The sequence below is a fragment of the Ursus arctos genome, unplaced genomic scaffold (assembly GCF_023065955.2).
Source record: "Ursus arctos isolate Adak ecotype North America unplaced genomic scaffold, UrsArc2.0 scaffold_16, whole genome shotgun sequence".
Lineage (NCBI taxonomy): Eukaryota > Metazoa > Chordata > Mammalia > Carnivora > Ursidae > Ursus > Ursus arctos.
This window is the reverse complement of record NW_026622830.1, coordinates 1,929,144-1,951,798: the sequence shown is the minus strand read 5'-3', so window position 1 is coordinate 1,951,798 and position 22,655 is coordinate 1,929,144. Positions and strand designations below refer to the sequence as shown.

Here is a 22,655-nt window from a genome sequence, read left to right as displayed (position 1 = left end):
TCCAGCCGCATGTGCGTGTGTGTGTGTGTGTGTGTGTGTGCACGCACGAGCGTGTCCAGTAACTGTACAAGGCAGCGGACAAGACCGAACATTCAATGGGAACCTTGCCTCTGAGTTCTTCCCCGGGAGCCTCTCAGACCCTATTCCTTCTCCAACAATCTTTATCACATTTTTATTTGTGGGTCAAGAGGGCTTACATTTTTAGTGTCTCTGATTCCACTGGCCCACGAGCCGTGTGAGGGCCTGGCCCACAGCGCGTGAAGGTGTTCTTGAAGTGCCTCGGGGCCGCCAGGTGAAGGGGGCGGGGGCCAGGCCGGGGGCACAGCCTGAAGCCGAGGGTCCTCTCTGGTTGGCGGGGTGTCTTCGTCTCCTGGCACGGGGCTTTCTCTGCCGGAATCGGGACGTGATTCTCTCCCCTTCGATGCTTCGGGAATAAACCTCCAAGGTGTTTGTGATTCAAAACCACACATGGTGACTTTTCTCCAGTTTCAAGTTCATTTGAGATTAGGCAAATATCTCTTCCTTGGGGAAGATTCTGCCAGAATCCTTCATTTCATCCGGCCTTTCCTAAGGACGAGAGCCGGCCTTCCAAGCAGAAGTCCCCGGGTGAACACAATCGCCCGGCACCGTAAGTTACTTTAATGTAGACGTCACTTTAAACTAACCTCTTACCATCTGTTCTGTCCTTTAATAACAAATGCAAAAGAGCATAATTCTCCGTGGCATCGTAAAAGTGAGGTGGGTGATGGAAATGCCTGTCTGTGTTCTTTATTCATGGCCCTATCGTATGCTGCTGTGATGTTTTTCTCATTTTCCAGACACAAATCAAGGGGAAACTGCTCTCCCCTGATCTGGTGAATTCATTTGTACAGTATTTCTTCTTAATGTGGTAAACTGTGGGGGAGCTCAGAGCATCCCGAGCCGGTGCAGAGCCCCGGACACGCACATAGAGCGGCACCCGGGGAATTACGCAAAGGCACCCGGTGGTCAAAATGTAATCAGATTCCTTTGCAAAAAATAAAACCTCTTTAAATATGTGGTGGGTTCTTCTCAGTGGTTTCATAATTAAATTTCCCCATGAAGGATGGGCAGTCTGGCGCCCTGCACCAGAACGCGGCAAGAGTGTGCTGGGCGGGTGGGCTGTGTCACAGCCCCGCCTCTGGAGGACCACCTGGCTCCAACCCAGGGACCTCCTCTATCCAGCACGGCTCAGCTGCGAGTTTGGGACCTACCATGTGCGCCAGTGCAGAACTCACTGACCCTTCTAGAACTTTCCTTGCTCCCAGAAGGCAGACTGGTGCTTCGCAGACAGCTAGCCTTGAGTGTTTTCCATTAATTACGCAGGTCCCTGTCTCCAAAACGGGGTCTGATCTGCTGTGACCGGTCCCCCACACACCGAGCAAGAGCTCAGGGGCAGGTAGCAGGAGGGCCTTCCTCTCTGGGACCCAGACTGTTGCCACCACCCCGTTTCCCCGGCGACCACAGCTTGGCACCAACTCCCTCCAGTGAGGGAGAAGAGGTGGCTGTCGGCCTCGAAGGGCTGCCTTCCTGTGAACCGACCCCTGGGGCCAGAGCCTGGTGGCCAGAAGAGCACCTGTCCTCCCGCAGGGCACGTCTCCCTGGACACGGCTGCTGCGCTGGGCTGCTCAGACACGGCTCTTCTGTCTGACGGCTGATGGGTGGTGGGCGATGAAGACAGGGTGCACACCTGTCCTGGGGCGCCCAGCGCTGGTAGCGAGCAAGCAGGCAGGGGGCAGCAGGCACGGGACCCAGTGTGTCATCGCTTGCGGGGGGGCAGGGGCGGCTCCAGCACTACTTCCACGGCCCGAGGGGACAGCATGGAACGACGTGTGTCCCCAGCCCCAGCCCTGGCCGTTCGTTCAGTGGCCTTGCCTGAAACCCTGTTGGGCGTGTGCTGCTCAGGGCAGAGCCAGGGAAGCCAGGACGTGGGAGACGGGAACAGAGATGGTCCTCACAGACTGGGGGAGGTGTGGGGGTGGGGAGGGGGGGGAGGGGGAGGGGGATGAGGTAGGGGAGGGGTATGTGGAGGGGGAGGGGTATGAGGTAGGGGAGGGTATGTGGAGGGGGAGGGGTTAGGGTGGGGAATGATTTGCAGAGGGAGTGATGGAGGGGTATGGGAATGAGGGAGGGGTATTGGAGGGGAGGCACTAAGGGTGGGGGAGGGGTGTGGGGAGGGGAAGAGTATGTGGAGGGGGGAGGGGGGTACATTTCCAAACCATCACCCAAGATGTCTACTCAACTTGTGTCATCTTGCGTGGGTACAAACAGACTTCCTTGTGATGAGAACTTCAGGGACAGCAAAGATGCGTAGAGTCCCATGGGCTGTGGCCACCTTGGTGTCTCGTTTCATGACTCACTTACTCCAGACCAGGAAGTGTGCCCCAGTGTCACCTTCACTCACCTTGCCCGCCCCGCACCCCCAGGTCTGGCGAGCACCCGTCTGTCCTCTGTGTCCATGACCTCGGGGGGCGGGGTCTTCATTCAATTTTAACTGCAATCTTGTAATAAAGCGTCCGGGCCAACTCTGCTGTGTAGAGCCGAGCTTCCGTTGTGGTCCAGTTTGTTATGAAACGTTGTTATGGCCCCACCGCTTGATTTCCAAAAAAAAAAGCAGCTGTATTTTGTAAAGGTGTGCGGTTGACCCCTGAATGATGCAGGGTTGTTAGGGTGCTGGCCCTGGCACAGCCAGAAATCCACATGTTAACTTCTGACTCCCCAAAAACCTAACTGCTACCAGCCCACTGTGGACCAGAACTTTACCAACAAGATCAAGAGTCGATGAACACATATATTGTATGTTACGTGTGTTAACTGTATGCTTACAACAAAGTCCGCTAGAGGAAAGACAGTGTCGTTAAGGAAATCATAAGGAAGGGCAAATACTATACCGGATTTATCAAAAAACATCCGTGTGCAAATGGACCGGCACGGTCTAAACCCGTGTCCAAGAGTCAACTGTATTCAAAGTTGAATTCCAATCTGTTAGTTTGACCTTATCCATCAGACCTTGTCAATCTCTGTGGTTTATTTTCCCACGGCTCCGAGAAGCCAGTGACCTTGCAGTTGGCGACCCCGTTCCCATCGGGTGCCCCTTATCATTGCAAGAGATTTGCTTCCTCTAAATGGAAGATGTACATCCTGTTTTTTTAATTCTTTATTGGAGTATAATTCACATGCGGTATTACATCGATCTCAGGTGTACAACGCACACCTGTCAGGTGACTGGACAATTATTTACGTTATGAAACGCACGTCACCGTCTGTCACCATACTGTACATCTTATTTTTAATTCTACTGTTGTCCTTTTTGTGTCCCAAAGACTAACGTTCTTACCCCGTCCCCTGGTCCCCCACCCCCTGGAGAACACAGAACTGTGAGCTTGTCTCGCTCTTCCTCGGTCAGACCTCGATAACTTCCTCGGGAGTTGGGAGCCAGAGAAACGTTATTAAATTGTTTTTTCAACAACATCCCGCTTCTCTGTGAAAATACTGCTGTGTGTACGTAGCGCTGTAGCCATCTTGACAACTGGCTTCAGTGTGAAATTCAATGTGAGATCTGTGTCTCCGGGCTGGTCAGGTTCCTTCCTGCCCCTCAGAGACCGGGTCCTGTCCCCTGGTGCCTCCGTCAAAGGAGCGAGAAGATGGGACACGGGTGAAAACTTAGGGTGTAAACATGCCGGGTCCCAGCCTCTCTTCCCGCTGGACTCTGTGACGTCTGCTCCCTTGTCCCTCCTGCATCTTTCCCCAGTCTGATGGCGGACACTAGCAGCGTTGGCATCAGGTCCGCGGCCATGTCCCACCATCGTTTCCAGTCTTCCTCAGCGGTGTTGGCGGTCTCTACCGTGTGTCCCACACTCCCTGCAGAGACTTCAACTTGCACCATTGTGTCTTCTCTGTCCCCGTTCCCGGTGGGCCACTAGACGGGTAGTTGGTGGCACGCCCTAACTCCCTGACTGCTGACTACCCTTCCGGTTCCCACAGTGGATAAAGCATTAGCTGTGGTCCCGACTCGAGAGACGGCCAAGTGCACAGAAATCCAGGGTGGGGTGAGCGTCAGTTGAGGGAGCGTGGCCCCTGCTCCCTGTGGCAGGCTGACAGGTCTCTTCTCTTGCTCCTCCTTCCAGATCCGGTCTGACAAAGACAACGACATCCCCATCCGGTACAGTATCACAGGCGTGGGCGCCGACCAGCCCCCCATGGAGGTCTTCAGCATCGACTCCATGTCTGGCCGGATGTACGTCACCCGGCCCATGGACCGGGAGGAGCGGGCCTCCTACCACGTGAGTACCTCCTTCCTTTGGAGGGAGAACGTGGGCGTGAGCTGCCCTGGACTTGGCCGCAGGGCTGGGCACCACCCTGGTTGGCTCATTTTGTGCACTCGGGTGGGCCCAAGACATTGCACCTCTAACACGTCCCCGGGCAAAGCCAGCAAGGTCTGGACCACACCGGAAGGACACTTGGTCTAGAAGCTCTGGATCCACATGTGCTCCCAGGATCTGGTTACTCCTGATGGGGGAGGGGTCGCATGGCCGCCGGGCACACTCGGGCCCTTTTCCTAAAGCCAGCTCTGTCAGCAGCCCCATCCTCCGCTGCTCTGGGATAACGCTCCTGCAGCAGCTCCATCTCGGAGAAACAGACCTGAAAATCTAAGTTGCAGGCCTTGGCGTCCAGGGCCTCCTGGCTCCTCCCCTGCTGGGGCTCACTGGCGCGGTGGCTCGGGAGAGGGGTCTCGGAGCTCAGGTGGAAACAGCGGGGTCTCGTGTCCTCCAGCCCAATGGCCAGTCCCCTGTCCCGGCCCTGCCTCCTCGCCCGCACCAGCTGGGGGTGGTACGAACTGGAGGCAGCGGTGAGGACCATGGCCCCCTCACCGGGTGGGAGGACTCGGGGCTTAGCGTGCACGAAGCATGGAGGGCAGAACCCAGCGCTCGGTAAGGCCCGTGTGCATGTTTGTAGTTGTCATCGTGAGAGCTGAACGCCCAGGGCCTCGGCTGTAATTTGGAAATGAAGACCATCATTTGAGAAGATGGAATTCTCAGCTTCTTGCCCTGATGTGGATGTAATCAGCCCAAATTTCACTTGACTTCAGCCCACGGTGCCGACTATGGCCCAACATGCTACTGCTCTCTGGTCATCTGCTCGGGGCCATCGGGCACCTGCTGGTACTAGTGGGGAGGCTCCATGTGGCACGGAGCCATCAGTCTGTCCATACCACATCCCCAGGCCCAAGAACAGAGCCGGGGCCTCAGGGGATGCACACTAGCCATTTACAGAGGGAGGGAGTTGGTGGAAGAGGTTGACCCCGTTGTTGACAATGGTGGCCTCCCCAAGGGACACCTGACACCCCATCAGAAGTAGGGTGCTAGGCTGATCGGACCTGGGAAAGCCCCAGTGGGGAGGCTGGTCCACCCTCTCTTAGTCACAGGGTTTCCTGTCTCAGACTGGTTGCCCAAGTCCCAGTGGGTTCAACTGCACAGAGGCTAGTGACATGGATGAGAAGGTTCTGCCCACCCTATGGTTTTCTCCAATAGTAGAGACACAGGTATGGAATCAAAGCTCTAGAAATTCCCAGTTCACTAGACCCAAACATCCCTCTACAGAGCAGCTTCCAAGAGATACCTTGCTCATACTTCCAGACTCTTACCTCTTGTGTTTCCCACTTCATCTCACATCCATCCACCCATCCATTCCTCCATCCATTCCTTCCTTCATCCGTCCATTCTTTAATCCATCTACACATCCATCCATCCATTTGTCCATTCTTTCCTTCCTTCACCCATCCATCTGCTCATCCATCCATCCACCCATCCACTGATCCATCCATCCGTCCATCCATCCATTTGTCCATCCATTCCTTCCTTCATCCACCCATCCACTGATCCATCCATCCATCCCTCCATTCATCCATTCTGTCCATGCATCTACCCATCCATCCATCCATCCATCCATCCAGGGAACATTTCTCAAGCATCTAGTATGTGTCAGGTCCTATGGTTGGCAGTAGGTCTCCAGTGATAACATGATTAAACATGGCCCCACTCTAGGGGAGCTGACCCTGTCCTGGGATTAAGAGGCATCAAAGCCCGTTGGCCTGAAGCCCTTAAGAAAGGCTGTGTCCCCAGATTCTTCAGCTGCCGGACCACAGGCCTTGGAGGAGTGGGTGTAGATCCCGCCGCCCCTGTGCGTCCTGCGCTAGAGACGCCATTGGAAATGGGCATGTGGCTGCCGTCCGGACCGCCTCTCAGACCGTGCGAGCCGGGGTCGGGGAGAAGGAGGTACAAGGGAAATAGATTGTGTTGTTAGCTGGTTGGAAAAACCAGCGTCCCTTGGATGCATGAGTATCTAAAGGAAAATCATCACATCTTTTCTGAGCCAGGCTGATGATTTTGTTCATGGGGCTAGGGAATGTGGAGGAAACACGCGACATAGGGACCCGGGGAGCAGGTGGCCGCTGACACTCGGGCGCACTTGGCCGCTGGCTTCCAGGCAGGCAGTTCCAGGGGTGCCTTCCCCCCAAGGGGCTCCCGGGAGCCTCCTCCCAGGCACTGGTGAAATAAGGCGTGGTCCTTCCCACACCAAACACTTACCAGGGGCCAGACGGTGGGGACGGACCACCCCTCCTCCCTGCCCTTCTCTCTCCCTCCCTCCCTGTGGCCTGTCTACCCTCCCAGAGGCACCTGCCCCTTCTAGAATGCCTTGTTCCAGGCACTTGTGCCCCGGAGTCTAAGGGGATGCTCAGCCGGTGCTGGGGGACGAGCGAATGTTTCCAGCAAGTGAGAAGAAAAGGAAGGCGGGCTGCTGGCTTGCCACCTCGCCCCCTGGTCAGGGCTCCCTCTGCCCTGCAGTCTTCGTCCCTGATGACCCGATGACCTCAAGAGCCCCCTCTGGCATGGAAGGCTTTGTCTCCGAACGGCCCCACGGGGAGGCCACTTGCTGATGCCCATGTTCACCTCGTTCAGGATTAGACAGATCCGTCTTTAGTTATCGCGGTGGCTTAGATAGAGCCCCTCCTCCTGGGCCTGAGGAGCCCCACGCCTCTCCAGAGGCCTGCCGGTGGGGCTGGCCCCAGGCGGCTCTGGTGTCTGCTGGAATGTCACACGGTTGCTTCAGCGGTTTGGGGACGGGGAGCTCTCGGAGGGGCACCTCTCCTGCCTTCCTTGGGCTCCAGCGACCTCTGCTGTCCCCAGTACGGGTGCCTTCTCTGGCTGTTTCTTTTAATTTTTTATTATGTTACGTTAGTCACCATACATCTGGCTGTTTCTTATGGACCTTCCAGACTGAACAAAAGCCTTTGTCATAAACCCTGGGCCAGGCTGCCCTGCGGTGCCCGCCGCTCTGCGTGCCATGGCCCTGGTGAGCCGGGCAGGAAGGGGTGCCCCAGACTAGGTCCGGCTCAGCTCTTGAGGTCAGGACGGCTAGAGTCCAGGTCCCGGTGCAGAATGAAGTGGGGGGCCCTCATCTGGACTAAGGATTTCAAGACAGTGACAGCAGAGCATTTAACCACACACGGTCCCTCCCGAGCGTGGGGCCCGCGGGCTGCGCGGTCTCAGGCTGTGAGACCGGCCCTCTCTGGGGACGGGCAGCGCTGGCATGGTGTCAGCCAAGCCTGATTCGGAGGGCGCGGCCCCAGCGCCTGCTGACGGCAGATCCACCCGAGAGAACCCACACCGAGTGGGAAGGCTCTCCCTCTCACTTTATTTTAATTACTTTTGAAACCTTGAGCTCAAAAGGAGACCTGCTTTTGGTGTTTCTGGTGAACTGCTTCTCCTCGGCATTTCACACCAAAGTGAGCCCTGGAAGTCCCAGCTCCCTGGCAAGGGTCCGGCTCAGCCCTCCTGCCGCCCACCGGAGCAACCGGGGCCGCCGCCGGCGGACACGGCTCAGCCCAAGGCGCAAGGCCACTCCAGGGAGTGAGTGTCGCCTACCTGCCCCCTGCTCACGGGCAGGATTGTCGACCCACCAAGTGCCGAGGCAGCGGCCGGCGTCCTGCACAGCGGCCTAGCCCTCGTGCGCCTCTCACGCTCACCTCCATTTCTGTTTGTTCCTTTTGCCCGATGTGACTCCAACGCCTCGCTCGGCACCCGTTCTGCCCAGGAGACGCGGGGCGTCCACAGCTCCCTCAGAAAACTGGGGGCCACGGGCTGGCAGTCCCCAGGGATCTGGAGTGGCCTGCTGGGCCTGGAGGGGAGGCCGCTGGCCCTCTCCAAGGGTGCCTGCAGGCCACAGCCCCTCCTCACCCAGGCCGGCCGGAGAGGAAGCAGGGAACTTTGTTGTGGGGGACCGTCCACCTGTCTCTGCACACTCGGCTCCGTGTCTGGGCCTCCGGGCGACCTGCTCACCTCCAGACACTCAGCACACGTTCTTTCTGTCCCCCGCCACGCGCTGAGCTTCCATCTCGGGAGATGAGAAATCCAGCCAGGCCGAGGTGTATTGAGTGTTTCCTGCTCGCCCGTCGTGAACCGGGAAACGTTCTCCATGGGGCTGCCCCCCTCAACCTCCTCAGACCCCATCACAGAAGCGAGGACGGTCTCCCAGGGCCACCCCTGGCTGCCACCTCCAGCGGTGTGACCCCTAGCCCCCGTGAGGTGACAAGTCGGCGGGACCCAGATCGGAGGAACGGCCAGATCCATTTGCCGAATTCTGGATTGAAAGCTCATGTTCCGTCTTTCAGCTCTCTGTCCCACCGTGGCAAAGCCCTCGAGAACTCCCGTCCTCCCCAGGGACGGGAAGCCGCTCTAGGCCATCCTACCCCTCTCCGAAGACTCAGGCGTGAGCCCCTCTCAGGGCTGCCACCTCGTAGGACGCCCACCAGAGCCTTCGGGGCAGCTGAGCCAGCCTTCAGTGTTAGCTCCCTCTGCTGAGTAACAAGCCAGCACAAGCTTAGCACTTAAAATCACGCCCATTTCCGGGCTCGTAGGTCAGGAAGGCCAGTGGGCTCTGCCTTGGGATCTCAGAAGGTGGAAATCAAGGTGAGGCCTACTGGAGGCGTCTGCTTCCTGCTCATCCAGGTTCTGGCGGATCCAGATCCCCCCTTTCCTCACTGGCTGTCAGCTGGGGCCCCTCTCCCCCCTCAAGACACCCGCATTCCTTGACCCGCGGTCCCCTCCACTCTCAGGCCAGCAGCTGTGCCCTGAATCTGCCCTCACCTCCCGCTTCCGACTCCCGTGCACCTGCCCGCCAGGGCAGCACCGTGAGTTCAGAGCCACGAGGCCACCCCGTCCCACCCAGACATTCCCCCCCGTCTAAATGTAGCCCGCTCATGGGGTGCCCCCCCCTTGCGTCCACCTCTGGGGCTCCACACCCCACACCCTCAGGCAGTTCGACCACGTCCCCTACCTGAGCGCAAGCTGATGGACTGTGACACGGGTCACTCTGAGACCAACAGCACATCGGCGATCAAATGCACGAAACAAAGAGTAGTCACGTTTGCTTTTGCCGGATGATTCTCTAGAAGGTTCTTTTGAGGGTTCCATAAACAGACCTGCTACTGAGTGTTGCCACTGCTCTCGTCTTGGGCAAATTCCCTAATCTTCCTGCGCCTCACTCGCACCATCTCTGAAATAGAGATCGGGACGACACTGGTCGCAGGCGCTCGTGAACGCTGAGGCGGGTGCCCCACGCGGGCTCCAGGGGCCTTGCCCAGCCCTGAGCAGGCACACGCCTGGCAGGATGTCTCCAGGGCCCGCGTGGAGTGCTCTGCCGTCTGAACCTCAGGAGGAGAATGGTGGCCCACAGTTCAGACACGAAGCGGAGGGAGCCCCTGAGAGGTGGCAGGTGCGCACTGGTTCCTCCCTGCTCCTGTCCCCACGGAGACGCACCACCAAGCCGCTGAGCTGGTGTTTGCCCGTCTCCCTCCCGTGGTGAGAAGGGACAGACCTCCTGCTCACGGCGTCGCAGAGGCAGGAACTCCCTTTTGCATGAGATGCACAGGTTTGCAGGTCACAGAAGGCACCCACAGACGGCTTCCCTGGTGCATCTCGTCTCTCCACCAAGACGGGACCCCCCCCCCCCAAAGCCCACAGCGCATGCCCAGCCTGAGAGGTGAATGGCGGTGGGGAGCCTTGGAGACTGCCCACAGAAGCCCAAACGTCATGGAAAGTGTGGGGATGGGGTAGGGGTGAGACAGGAGGAGCCCCGCCCTCCCCGCCGGGCCGCCGCCCCTGCTGCTGACAGCACTGAAGCCAGCAGTGTCGCTCCAGTGAGAAGACGCTACCGTTAATTGTAGCTCACGAGTACCTTTTCTCGGCGGCTTCTTGACCTCAGACTCTGCGCGCGGCTGCGTTTGACAAGATGAAGGATCGCCCGGCCGCCACTGGAAGAGCTTCCACAGCAGGATGGGGGGCGGGGGCCGAAACAGCGAGGGGGGCTGCACGACCGTTCAACATGGTGCTTGGAGCCGAAGTGCCAAGTGTGCAGTCATTTCTGGCACCAGGGGCCGAGGACCCCCAGGAATCAGCCTACTCTGTGTCCTTGCGACAACGCGGGTCACCTCCTAGGGGAAGCCAGCCTGGAGCTTCTCAAACAGCCCACTTCAGGGGTAAAATTCCACTCTGGGCTGTCGGGACTGAACCAAAGCGCCGGGGCTGCTGTAGACACTGTCGGCCCGAGCCTCCCTGGGGCAGGCAGAGCGGCCATGACACGGGGCACGAAGGAGGACAGGATTGTGTGCCCCCCCCCCCAGCCCGTAGACATGTCCCACCCACAGGCCTCAAGCACGCGCTCCTCTCGCACCCTCGGTGTGGCTCTGTCTTGTGGCATAGACCTCGAGGTCCGATGTGAACAGCTTGCAAGGTGATGAGATGTCAGTAGAGGGACATGTGACAGTCACAGCTCTGATGTGGACAGACCTTGGGCACACCCTGCCCCTTTCCACCCCTTGGTTCTCCCCTAAATCCCAGGTCCCACATGACCCCTCCCCAGCCCCCGCTGCTGCCCCCAGGCCTCCGCCACTCCGTGTCCCCCATGGGGACCTCAGGCCGGTTCTTCTCCCTGTCCCCTTCATCAGGCCTCAGCTCAAACATCACCTCCTCTGAGAGGCCTGCCTGGCCTCCTCCCAACCCCAGCCAGTCACTACCAGTTCCCCCAAGTTCCATGTGCCTTCTCTTCCTTCTTGGTGTCCATCTGCCTTCTCGATGAGAAGCCCCAGGGCTGGGCCGTGTCTGTGCCCCTGAGCGATAATCCAGTGTCCAGCCGGTGCCTGGTACGTGGACGCCCTTGACAGATCCTGGTGGACTGGATGAATTAATGAAATGAATGAATGAGTAAAAAATCCAAACATTGGGGCACCTGGGTGGTTCAGTCAGTGAAGCGTCGGACTCTTGGGTTCAGCTCAGGTCATGACCTCAGGGTCCTGGGATCAAACCCCACGTCAGGCTCTGTCCTCAGTGGGGAGTCTGCTTGTCCCTCTCCCTCCCCTCTGCTCCTCCCCTGCTCACTTTCTCTCTCTCTCTCTCTCTCTCACACACACACAAATGGATAAATATAAAATCTTTACAAAAAAAAAATCCAAAAATTAAGGGTCCTCTCCTAGCCCCTTCCCCGTTTCCCCAGAGGAGAACACCAAGGCTCAGAGAAGTTTTGTGGCATGTCCTGGGCTCACCCCCTGCCAAGACTGTCCCTGGAGGGGCCCAGGCCCTTACGTCAGTGCCAGCCCCGAGCTGTGGGCCAGCAGGAACCTGCCCTGGGCTACCGCCAAGGCTGACGGTGTCTGTGCTGCTTTCCAGCTCAGAGCACATGCAGTGGACATGAACGGCAATAAGGTGGAGAACCCCATCGACCTGTATATTTACGTCATCGACATGAACGACAACCGCCCAGAGTTCATCAACCAGGTCTACAATGGCTCCGTGGACGAGGGCTCCAAGCCAGGTGAGGCCCCGGGCCCGCGGAGCGGGAGGCGGCGGGAGAGGGGGCCCCATGCCTGGGGAGCCCTGACGGCCCCACGGGCCTCCCCCGCAGAGCTGCTCATGTGGCAGGTGCATGCCACGTGCCCGCTGCAGGCCGCACGCGACCCCCAGAGCAGGGCCCCTGCTTCATGGACTCCACGGTGCGGAGGGGGGTGCAGACAAAAGCCAAGCTAAAGCAAGTACAGACGCCACAGCACAGGTAGTAAGGTTCGGAAGGAGCCCAGGGGCGCGGAGGGTCGTGGAGGCACCTGTAAATCAGGGAGGGCCCCTCTGTGGAGGTGACCTGTCGGCCGAGAGCTGAGGCGTGACAAGGAGCCATTTCGAGAGAAGGTCTGGGCTGGGGGGGGGGGTGTTGGAAGGGAGCCTGGGGAAGGAAAAGGCATGGGCAGAGGTCCTGAGACAAGAGACAAGGTCAGAGAGAAGACCCGCCATCTGAGGTCTCCCGGGCCACACTTTCCATTTTATCCCAAGCCCTGTAGGAAGCCCACGAGGAGGCCAGACTCCCACGGCCTCAAGCGGTGAGCCCATGTGCCCGCAGGCCTCAGTTCCCCTCAGAGCTGACCCAAGCGCCAGTGTTCCCCCAGACTTCAGTTTGGCATAAATGATGTTGACCACATGACCGTGCGCCACAGCCCTTGCTAAGCACGTCTCTGCAGGGCACCTTCCCTCTCCCCTTTACCCAGGACGAGCCTCAAGGTCCCAGGAGGTGTGGGGGGGCCAGAACCTCCAGCCGATGCTAGACCTGGCCTGGGGACCAGCAGCAGCACCTGGGAATGCAGTAGAAATCTAGAGCCTCTCAGCGCCCCCCCCCACCCCCGTGATCCAGTCTCTGTAGGTGGGGCCTGGGGTGTGGGCGGGTTTCCGTGCATACCCCAGTTTGAGCAGTGCAGCCCTGCGCTCCTGTCTCCTGCGGGCATAGGGCAGCGTCCCTGGGCCAGCTGCCCTGGCCGGGGTTGGGCAGGTGGAGCTGAGCCGAGCACCCCCGGGGCTGCCAGGAGTAGCCACGGAAGTGCAGGACGCCCAGTGACACGGGAGGGTCAGAGGAACAACATTTTCACGCATCCCTGTGCGCCATGCAGCACCTGGGAGCCGCCTACAGTGGCAAAGTACTCCTGTCGTCCTGAACCTCAGGTGTCCCTGGGCGTCTGTAGTTGAGCGGGTGACCCCACCCCGGTGGCCTGGCAACTACCCCGTCCCGGGAGGGCGTCCAGGCTCCTGGGAAGGCTTGTGGCTCTGGGCACACTGTCGCTCGAGCTCCGGGAGCCTGGAGCCCAGCCGGCTTCCCGCTTGCCGGGAGGGAGCGCCGTGCTCGGAGGGGTCAGCCGCATCCCACACGGCCCGCAGCCCACGGCGGGGCGGCCAGGGCAAGCATTTATCATCGCTTCCCCGCTGGGAGCAGGTTGTCGTAGCTCCGTCTCCAGGGGCTGCTTTCCCAACAAGGTGAATTGTGTTTGCGATTGATTGTCGCGGAATCACGAGATGCAGGCCAGCCTGGTGTCAGTGAAGGGAACGGGATGTGCCATTATTGCTGCCCGCTCCTTGGGCAGCTCCTCCCCACAGTCCCTTGAGCAGGGGCAGGCGGCCGGCAGACAAATTAGCTGCAAGCAGCCAGCTCCTTAGGCAGCCAGGGGTGGGGGCGCGGGTATTGGGCTGGGGTGGGGGGCTTGCTTGTTAACACGGATGTGGTGGGCCTCTCTCCCCACGACCCAGCACACTCTGTAAATGCGCCTGGATATCACAAATCAAACCTCCCACGGTCTTATTTTAAAACGAATCGATGGAGAAAGTATTCCCAGATGTGTAACTGGCTTTACTCGTTAGGATAACAAAAGCAGCAAATTGCTGTGTCTCCTCCTCAAAATCCTGATAAACCTTTAAGCCTGGAGATTGGAGCAGCCCCCCCCCCCCCCGCCACCCCATCGCCCCAGCTCCACCCGGCCGCTTGGAATGCCGAGCATGGCCTGGAAGCCCGGAAGGCTGGTGTGGATCCCAAGACGGGTCCTCTATTCCCGTTCACTCCTGTGCCTTTCACGGACCATTTGCACTAGGTGTGGACTGACTTTCAGGGTCCCTGGGGGACCCCGCATCTGTCTCTGATCCCGGTACAGCCCTCAGAGGGGAACGGGGACGCCGCGGCTTCGTGCAAGGCCTGGGGCGGAGCGGTGCCATGCTGCTCACTCACGTGCCTGGTCAAGGGCGAGTTGACCCCAAACAAACCGTGCCACGGCATCCTTGAGCAGAAGCGCCAGAAACAGTCTCCGTGATGTCCTGCCTTGCGTCAGTTAGTCACCGTAATAGAAGGTTTCACGTGGCGTCTTTGCGGGGTAAGGAAAACCTATCACCAGAAATTAGTCACTATTCTCTGGCATGATGGGCTAAGGGAAGCTTTCAGATGCCCATTCTAAGAGAAAACAAATGGAAAGATGTATTAAACATTGACTCATCAGATAAAAATCTTCTAAGGTTTGGGTGGTTCATTTGGGGACATGAGCGAAGTGACTCAGGGCTGGGTCCCAGGGGGACCCCACGCTCACTCCACATTCTTCCCCAGCCCCGGCGCCCCACCACGGTATGAAGTCCTCTTTGGTGCTGCTGGTGCTGCTGGATGGGACAGGCTCGGAGGGTGTGGAAATACCAGGGTGGCCCGTCCTGTTTGGTGCAGCCATGATCATTGTGGTTTGGGGTCAAGAGTGTCTTCTACTCCGATCTCAGCTGTTAAATCTCCAGGTTTCCAAAACCCACCTCGAAAGCCCCCTGGAAAAGGGAATGCATTGGCTCACATAACTGCCGAGTCCAGAGACGGGCGGCAGCCTCAGTGCCGTGGCCAGAGTGGGACCCGCTGGGGCCTTGCTTGCCACGGTCCGACTCCCCTCTCCTTGGTGCTGGCTCGTTCTCTGGGAAGCTCTCTCTTCCTGTGGACAAGACGCCTCAGTAGCCGCAGACGTGACCGTGAGCTGCGGACAGCCCCGGGAGAGGGACCTCTTCTTGCTGGAGTCCAGCAGGAGCCCCAGCAGATCCCCAGGATCTGGCTGGGGTGGCGTGCCCATCCTGAGGCAGTCCCCACAGCCAGGGCATGGACTGTGAGCCTCTTTCAAGCACGAACAGAGTCCGGTTCTAGACCCCTCCAAGTCATAGGGTCTGAGCCTGTGGTGGGTGTGGATCCCCCAAGGAAAACCAGATCATTGCTCCAGAAAAGGGGGCTGGGTACCAGGGAGGTGCAAACAGCAGACGTCCACCATACGCAGTGTAAGAAATAATAGAGACACCCCACGAACCTTCACCCATTTCCACCAGTGGGAACAGCTCACAGAACCATCATGCATGATCACGCCAGGACGCGGACACTGGTGCAATCCGCAGACCTCACTCAGAGGCCAGCAAGTTTACCTGCGTGCGCCCACGCAGGCATGTGTATACGTGCTTCCATGCAGTGTCACCGTGCGTGTGGATTCCTGTGACCATGGTCAAGCAGCTGGACGCCTCCATCAGGAGGGCCCCTGTGCTGCCTTTTAGACAGGAGCTCTTCCCTCCTCCACCACCCACCCACCTACCATCCCCTACCCCTGCCAGGCACTGCTCTAAGACCTCCCTACAGATTCAGTTCCTTAATCCTACGACAACCCTATGGGATAAGCACTTTTCTTTTCCCCACTTTGGAGATAAGGGAATGAAGGCGTAGAAAGGAGGCAGTCTGACTCGTGAGCCACAGTGCTAACGATTGTAGACTGCTTCCCCTCCCCAGTCTGTGTCAGGAATGCATTTGGCCGCAAGTCGCAGAAAACCCAACTTGTACCAGTAGGAGTTTGGGGGACAACTTGAAGCTGTCCGTGCCTCCCCCTCTTGTTTCTCAACACATGGTCACAAAATGGCTGTTGGACCTCCAAGCATCCCATCCACTATCAGGCGGAAGGAAGGAGAAGGAAAGAGAAAGACAGAATGTAGCATGGGCAGTGTCCCCCTAGAAAGGTACATGTTGTATGTGAGAATGCCTTTCTCCAGGATAGGAAAATATGAACCCCACCCTCAAGGAGTCCATTGTCCAGTTGAGGAACCCAGAAATCCGTATGCCACGTACGTGCCAATGGGTGGTACAGATGCACAGCCCGGCAAAGGCAGAGAAGCAAACATCCCAGGCCCTCAGGAAAAAAAGCATTTTCCTACCCCAGGGCCTTTGCACATGCTGTGCCCTCAGCCTGGACGTCCTCCCCCAGTCGCTGTGACGCTGGCCCCTTTTCCTCCCTCAGCTCACATATCACTTCTTCGGAGGTGTCTGTCCTGCCTGCTTTCCGTTAATACTCCTTAACTCATGGAGTTAGTTACTCGGTGTGTGGCCAGCTTGCTGTCTGTTCTCTGGGGACGAAGGCAGTTCTCGGTGAGCCCCAGCCTTCGCCTGGCCCTATAGAGCCCACCCGGTGCTCAGGACAGGCCCGGGTCCCGCGTCCTGGAGCTCGGAGCCACTCGACCATCAACTCTACGAGGCAGGCTTCTCGAACCTTGCACGGAAAGAGTAATAATCCACAGTGATGATCTTTTAACTAAAAAAGGCTTTAATTGGAATTCTTGATTTCCCTAACCCCTTGTAATTGTGCAAGGGCCTATATTATAAATTTTGAAATTAATGTCACCTTAAAATATTAAATAGCAGAGAAATCTATAGGCTGAAAATGAAGTCAAAGAAACCTTCATCTAGATAATGCAGAGTTTTTGCTTAAATAGATTATTCTATTAGTGGCCCGTTTATTTATTTATTTATTTCTGTGCCGGCGGCGGTCTCCCTGAGACGAGTGCCACGGGCTAGTGCACAGAGGGCGCCAGATACTTGAAAGTCATCTGAATATTAAGAATTTAAATCTTTAGCCTCAGTGATTTGAGCAGAAAGCCAATTATGGGGCTGAATTAGTTTTCAAATTAAACTGCAGTTTAAGGCTTGTGAAATTAATCCTTTAAGGCGGACGGCAGCGCTCGAACATGAATTCCGCTGGAGAGCCGACGCTCCGCGTTCTCCCCTTTTCCTGTTGGTGCAGCCGGTAGAGACGGCCCGCACCTCGGGCGGCAGCAGCATCCCCACGTAGATGAAAACACAATCCTGAGGTTCTGTTCCGTTTCCCAAGAAAAATGGAAACCTCGCTGCTGGCAAGAGAGCCGGAGGAGGCGCCCAGAGAAAGCCCTGGAAGGATGCTTCGCTCCAGACCCGGGGAACGGGACGCAGCTTCACTCACACGTGGCTGCAGATGTGAGCTGCTGGTGTGAGCGCTTCCTCTGTGCAGCCCCTCCCCCGCCCCGTCCTGGACCGCGGCCAAATGGCTTCCACGGATGCACCGTGGGATGCACCGTGTGCACTCCGTGTGATTGGGGTCACTGGGGCTCAAGGTGGTGTGTGGACTCAGGCTGGAGGAGGCAGGAAGGCCAGGAGCACACCCTGCAGGCCAGGGCCCGGCCGTCCAGACACTCGGGGACAGGCCCTGCTCACGCCCCAGGCAGCAGCTCACAGGCAGCTCTTCTGCCCCCCGGGACTCCACAGGGGACGCCTAGCTTCCAGAAGAGGACCCCCAGCCTCCAGAAAGCTCAGTGATGGTGCGGAACCAGGCCCCGGGAGCGGCAACTGGGGTCTGATCCGGATTGAGCCCTGCCAGTCCCACCTTGAGCCCAGCTTGGCCTCAGAAGTCACCCAAGGCCACAGAAAGGCATCTGGTGGGAAGGTCTGTCTTCTCGTGTCTTGTCAGCCAGGGGGTCAGCCGTGCCCACCTCAGCCCCAGCTTAATCCGTGTACTGGGTGGAATGGTGCCCCCCAGATTTGGGTCCACTCAGAACCTCGGAATGCGGCCATACTGGGAAACGGGATCTTTGCAGACATAATTAGTTAAGACAAGCTCTGATCCACTAGGACTGGTGTCCCTTTTAAGAAGGAGAGATTAGGACCAAGGCAGACACCTTAATTTTGGACTTCAAGCCTCCAGAACTGGGAGATAATAAAGTTCTCTTGCTTCGAGCCATGCCCTTGGCCTGGCACGCCTCCCCACCCCTCCTGCACCTTCTCCGTGCCCAATGAAAGGCCGCAAGCTGACTAGTGGATGTTCCAGAGACCACCCACCCTGCCCGAGCCTTGCAGGAGGGTGCAAGGTCACGGCCATCAGCCACTGCCTGTCGGGGCCCAGCTCTAGAGCCGGGTGTGGGGTCCATCCACCCAACCCCAGCACAGAAGGGCACGGAGGAGGCCACAGCGTCTACTGCAGGCTGAGGACCACCAGGACTCAGGGGAAAGAACCCGGTGACCAAGGCTGGAGCGGGGGTCAGGAGGGGAAGCCATCGTGTGTCAGGAGCAGACGGCAGCACAGGGACCCACAGCTCCGGGCCCAGGCGGGGTGCAGCCCAGGTTAGAGCCCGGCCCCAGGTCAGTACACGTCCTGTGCCCGCTGGGTGGACACACACACACGGGGTCTAGACCATGCACAGACAGGGAGGCAGGCCACCTCCCCCAGGAGGCCCGCCAGGCTCTCAGAAAGGAATTCCGCCAGCATCTTCCCATCTCCTCTGGCCCTGGTTCTGCTCCAGGGCCCGGAACACTCCTATTTTGTCTCTGCTGTTCCATAGACCTGGTCCCTTTCCCACTCACGGCAGGGCGCTCCCATGACACCCGTCGGCCGCCTGACCATGGAATGGCATCCCAGCCGGGCTTTCAGAATCTCTTCTTCTTGAGAGAAACCAAGTCATGATTTAGGCTCTAAGCACAAAGTCACACCTTCTGTTTTTCGGCTGCCTTTTTTCTTTTTCTATCGTCCCTTTTTTTTTTTAAGTAATATTTTACTTTCTGAGAAACAAGTGATAGCCTTGAAGGAGCCATGGAGGATACAGAGAAAATCACAGAGGAAAACTCAAACTCCCACCTACAGTGCCGCTCTCAGGGACTGCGCATCCGTCACACGCCCTCTGGCCTTCTCGCCTTTGCATAAACATGTTGTTACTTTAGAGATCGGGGTCACCGAACAGTCTAGAGACCTCGTTTTTTTCTGGTGAGCCGCACATAGGTCATGAAAATTTCAAATATCGTGAAGTACCCGTCTAGAACATTTTAATGGCTTCACACTACTCCATGATAGCAAAGTTATAACAACATCATGACTTATTTAACCAACACCCTGCTGGCCTACTGTTACTATCGTTCACTGATTATGCTCATGGCTTGTCTTTACCACCAGATGTGAGCCTCATGGGTCAGGGGTTTTTCCACTTGAACTTTTTGTTTGCGATCACTGCGGATGCGCACCCAGCGTGCAACCTGAGACAGAGCCCCGCACCCTTCGGCTCCCCTGACGGTGACGTGAAAATGAGCAAAGCCCACCCCGGTGAGAGCCACAAAGGCTGTTTACCCAGAGCCGGCCGGAGCCGGGGGGTCAGCCCCCGCCACCTGCATTGAGCAAAGACTCCAAGATGGGCAGCGGAGCAGAGAGCTTCACGGTGGGACAGGGGCTGCTCAGCTGTGCCCTGATGGGGCTGTGGGCCTGGGAAAGCGGGAGGTGGGCATCCGTGTCATTGGTTGGGGGCCCGCTTCTCTGGCCGGCCCCGACTCAGAAGCCTGGACAAAAACTGGGGAAGCAGTTAGTGATGGACTCCCAGCTGTTCTCGGCCAACAGTTGCAGGATGACCGCTTGGCTTCCTGGATTGTTATAGAGATGGAGGGTCTGACTTCCTCCAAATCTGACCCACAGGGCGCTGCGACCTCCTGGGCTGGTTCCCGCGGGCGCTGGGCGGCCCTCCACGCTGTTCCCGCGGGTGGTGTGTTACGGTCCCGTGTTCCTGTCGGGGTGGCTGTCGTTGGCGTGTGTGTTCAGTGTCTCAGTCGTGTCTTGGCAGAAGCGCAGCACAACATCCCCGCCAGGATACGGGGGCTGACACAGCCAAGATACGGAACATTCCATCCCTAGGCAGGTCCTCATGTTGAGGGTTTAATCGTCACACCCACCCCTGCGTGTCAGGGACCTTGTCTCTGTGCTGCTCACGGACACGCACGGTGCTTGGCACATACTGCATATTTACTGTTTGTGGAGGATTTCTTGCTTTGCTATCAGGAACGGGTCAGCACGGACAGCTGGGGACACGAATCAATCATCTATTGCACATCTGTGACTTTTTTCCTTAGGATAAATTCCTAGAAGTAGATTTGTCAACTGGAGACATTTTAGAGAGACTTGGGTAGAGGCAGCCAGACTACGTCCAGAAGCTGAGGCCATGTGCCCCCTGGACGCTGCGGGAGCCGGGCGGCCCGTTTCCTGTATATCCCCGCTATTCTCTACCATTGTTATTTTTAAAGAGTGTTTGCCTTTTTGGCATGTGAAAAATGCCTTTCATTTCTTTGATCAGTAATTAAGTGTTTTTGTTTTTTCTAAAAAAGGAGGAGCAAAGAGCGTCTCCGTGATAAACATTTGGGTGCGTCAGGCGGCAGGGCCACTGGCCGCTTTTCCTACATTGTACCTTCTGATATTTTCCTGTGAAAACGCACTGGTTTCCGTGGGTGTGTTTCATGTGTGCAGTCAGAAAAGAATTCTTAGAAGTCTATCATTTGGTCTAAAAGAGCAGACTCCCGAACGTAGCAAATGAGGTGGTTGCCTAGATGAAACTGTAACGAGCCCAAAACAGAAGGACCGGTCTTGTTGCCAACAATTCAGACCTGAGCCCTCCACGCCCAGGGGCCCCACTGGGTGGGTTCTGGAGAGAAAAAGTCTCAGCCGCATCCAGCCTGCACACACTCTGCCTCCAGAACATTCTCTCAGAAGGCATCAAATTTGACTCTGAGCCTGGGACTTGAAAGCTTTGGGGATGCTTCCTCCCCGAAGCTCTGATTCCCTGGCGCACCTGTCAGGGGCCGCGCTGGGAGTGGGGACTTCGTCAAGGAGCTCATGATGAAGTTGAGGCCCAGCTGAAATGGGGTTTCTGGGGCTTAGAGCCCTTCCCCCTCCCCATCTTGTCCCCCACCCCCTTCTCGGGCCTGACGGCTAAGCTGCACAGCTTGAAACCCCAAGCCCAGTTCAGCCCCTGCCTCAGACAACAACTCCCAAGAAAGGATGGCATCGAGGTAGGTGCACACACTCCCTGCACCCCTGCAGGGCCCCAGGGAGCACATTGTTCTGGAACAAGGAAGCGAACTAAAAACGTGCGGCTCCGGACAAGGGCCTCCAGGCCCAAGACTCCAGAGGCCCAGGGCTGGGAGTTTGTGCCAGTCAGAACTCTGGGTTGCAAGGGACGAAAACTAAAATGGCAAGAAGGGAAGTGCTTGGGCTCAATTATACAAAAAGTCTATAGGGTACCTTCCCCTTAATTTTGCTGTTATCCTAAAACTGTTCTTTAAAAAAAGGCTGCATGTTTAAAAAGCCTTTAGGGAATAGCTTCAGGTGCAGCTCGATGCAGGGGCTTCCCAGTGAGAAGTTGTCACCTGAGCCCCTCTTGAGGATCCAAGACGGCCCTGTCCTTCAGCCCCTTTAGTTGTGGCCAGAAAGTGACCATCGTCCCCAGCGTCACTCACTGACCCAGGCAGACCCAGCATGTTGGTTTCCCAGAAACCCCAGCAAATGCAGTTATTGCCGACTCTGATGGGTAAGGTGCCCGCAGCTGATCTGATCCCTGTGGCCAGGGGGAGGGATGTGCTGACCCAACCAGGGCCTCCCAAGGCAGGGAAGGGTGGACACTAACAGGACGGGGGGCTGTGCTACCATCCACCACGGAGCTCAGCCCTGTGCATGGTCAGGACACAGACACCGAGCGGCGGGGCATCTCTGAAACACAGACGGCCGCATGTCCCGCTGGCCCCCCTACATGCACGCTCTCCCGTGTGCACAGCCTCCCCTGCCGGGGCCCCTGTCAGCTCCTTTTCTGTGTGTCCTTCAAGCACGGGCTCTGTACCTTCCGCAGAGCCGTGCCGTGCCAGGCTCTGCTCCTTCTCCGGGCGCCTCCAACGTCCCCGCCGCGCCACACCCCACGAGCGCTCGGCTGAGCCCCAGCAAACACTGTGAGGCGCAGGGGAGAGGGCGCTGGTTTTGGGGTTGGAAAAGCCGGCTCCAGGCCTGGTTCCGCAGCCCGTGCCGCTCTTCCCTCCTCTCTGGGCCCCGGTTTCCCCGCCGCTGAGAGAGAAGGAAGTCAGAGCCAATGCCTCGCAGGAGCCTTGAGCTCTGGAAGAAATCCTTCGACGGTTCTCCATGGGGAAGTGGGGGCCACAGCCTTGCTTTCTAGCCCCACCTCCGACGATGTGGGGTGCGGGAAGGATGTGCGGTTCCCTCCGTCTCCAGAGAGATCGGATTGGCTGGCGATGTCTGCCCTGGGGGTGTGCGTGGAGGCTGCAGCCGACACACCAGCTCGCTCCCATCTGAGATGCTTTCTCTGTCCCAGGCACCTATGTGATGACTGTCACGGCCAATGATGCGGACGACAGCACCACGGCCAATGGGATGGTGCGGTACCGGATCGTGACCCAGACCCCGCAGAGCCCATCCCAGAGCATGTTCACCATCAACAGCGAGACAGGGGACGTTGTGACCGTGGCAGCCGGCCTGGACCGAGAGGTGAGGCGGGGGGCGTCACAGGGGCCGGGGGAGCATGGCCTCGCCCCTGCAGCCGTGTGGGAGATGCTGACCCCAGCCCAGGTCGGGTCCCCAGGAGGCCCTTCTCCTGTGGAGCCTGGCTGGGAGAAGAGGTGTCCGCAAAGCCGTTCCTAAGTGTTCGCCGCCAGCCCTTTGAGCGAAT

The 22,655-nt window shown here is 57.9% G+C and overlaps 1 protein-coding gene across 1 annotated transcript in view; it reads left to right on the top strand.

Moving 5' to 3' along the window:
* The window catches only part of CDH4 (cadherin 4), a 534,326-nt gene that overhangs the window by 469,479 nt on the left and 42,192 nt on the right, over positions 1–22,655 (top strand). The window contains exons 5-7 of the mRNA XM_057312450.1: positions 4,146–4,301; positions 11,742–11,886; positions 22,302–22,474. Coding sequence (XP_057168433.1) covers positions 4,146–4,301; positions 11,742–11,886; positions 22,302–22,474 — 474 coding nt within the window. The remainder of the gene's footprint in view (positions 1–4,145; positions 4,302–11,741; positions 11,887–22,301; positions 22,475–22,655) is intronic.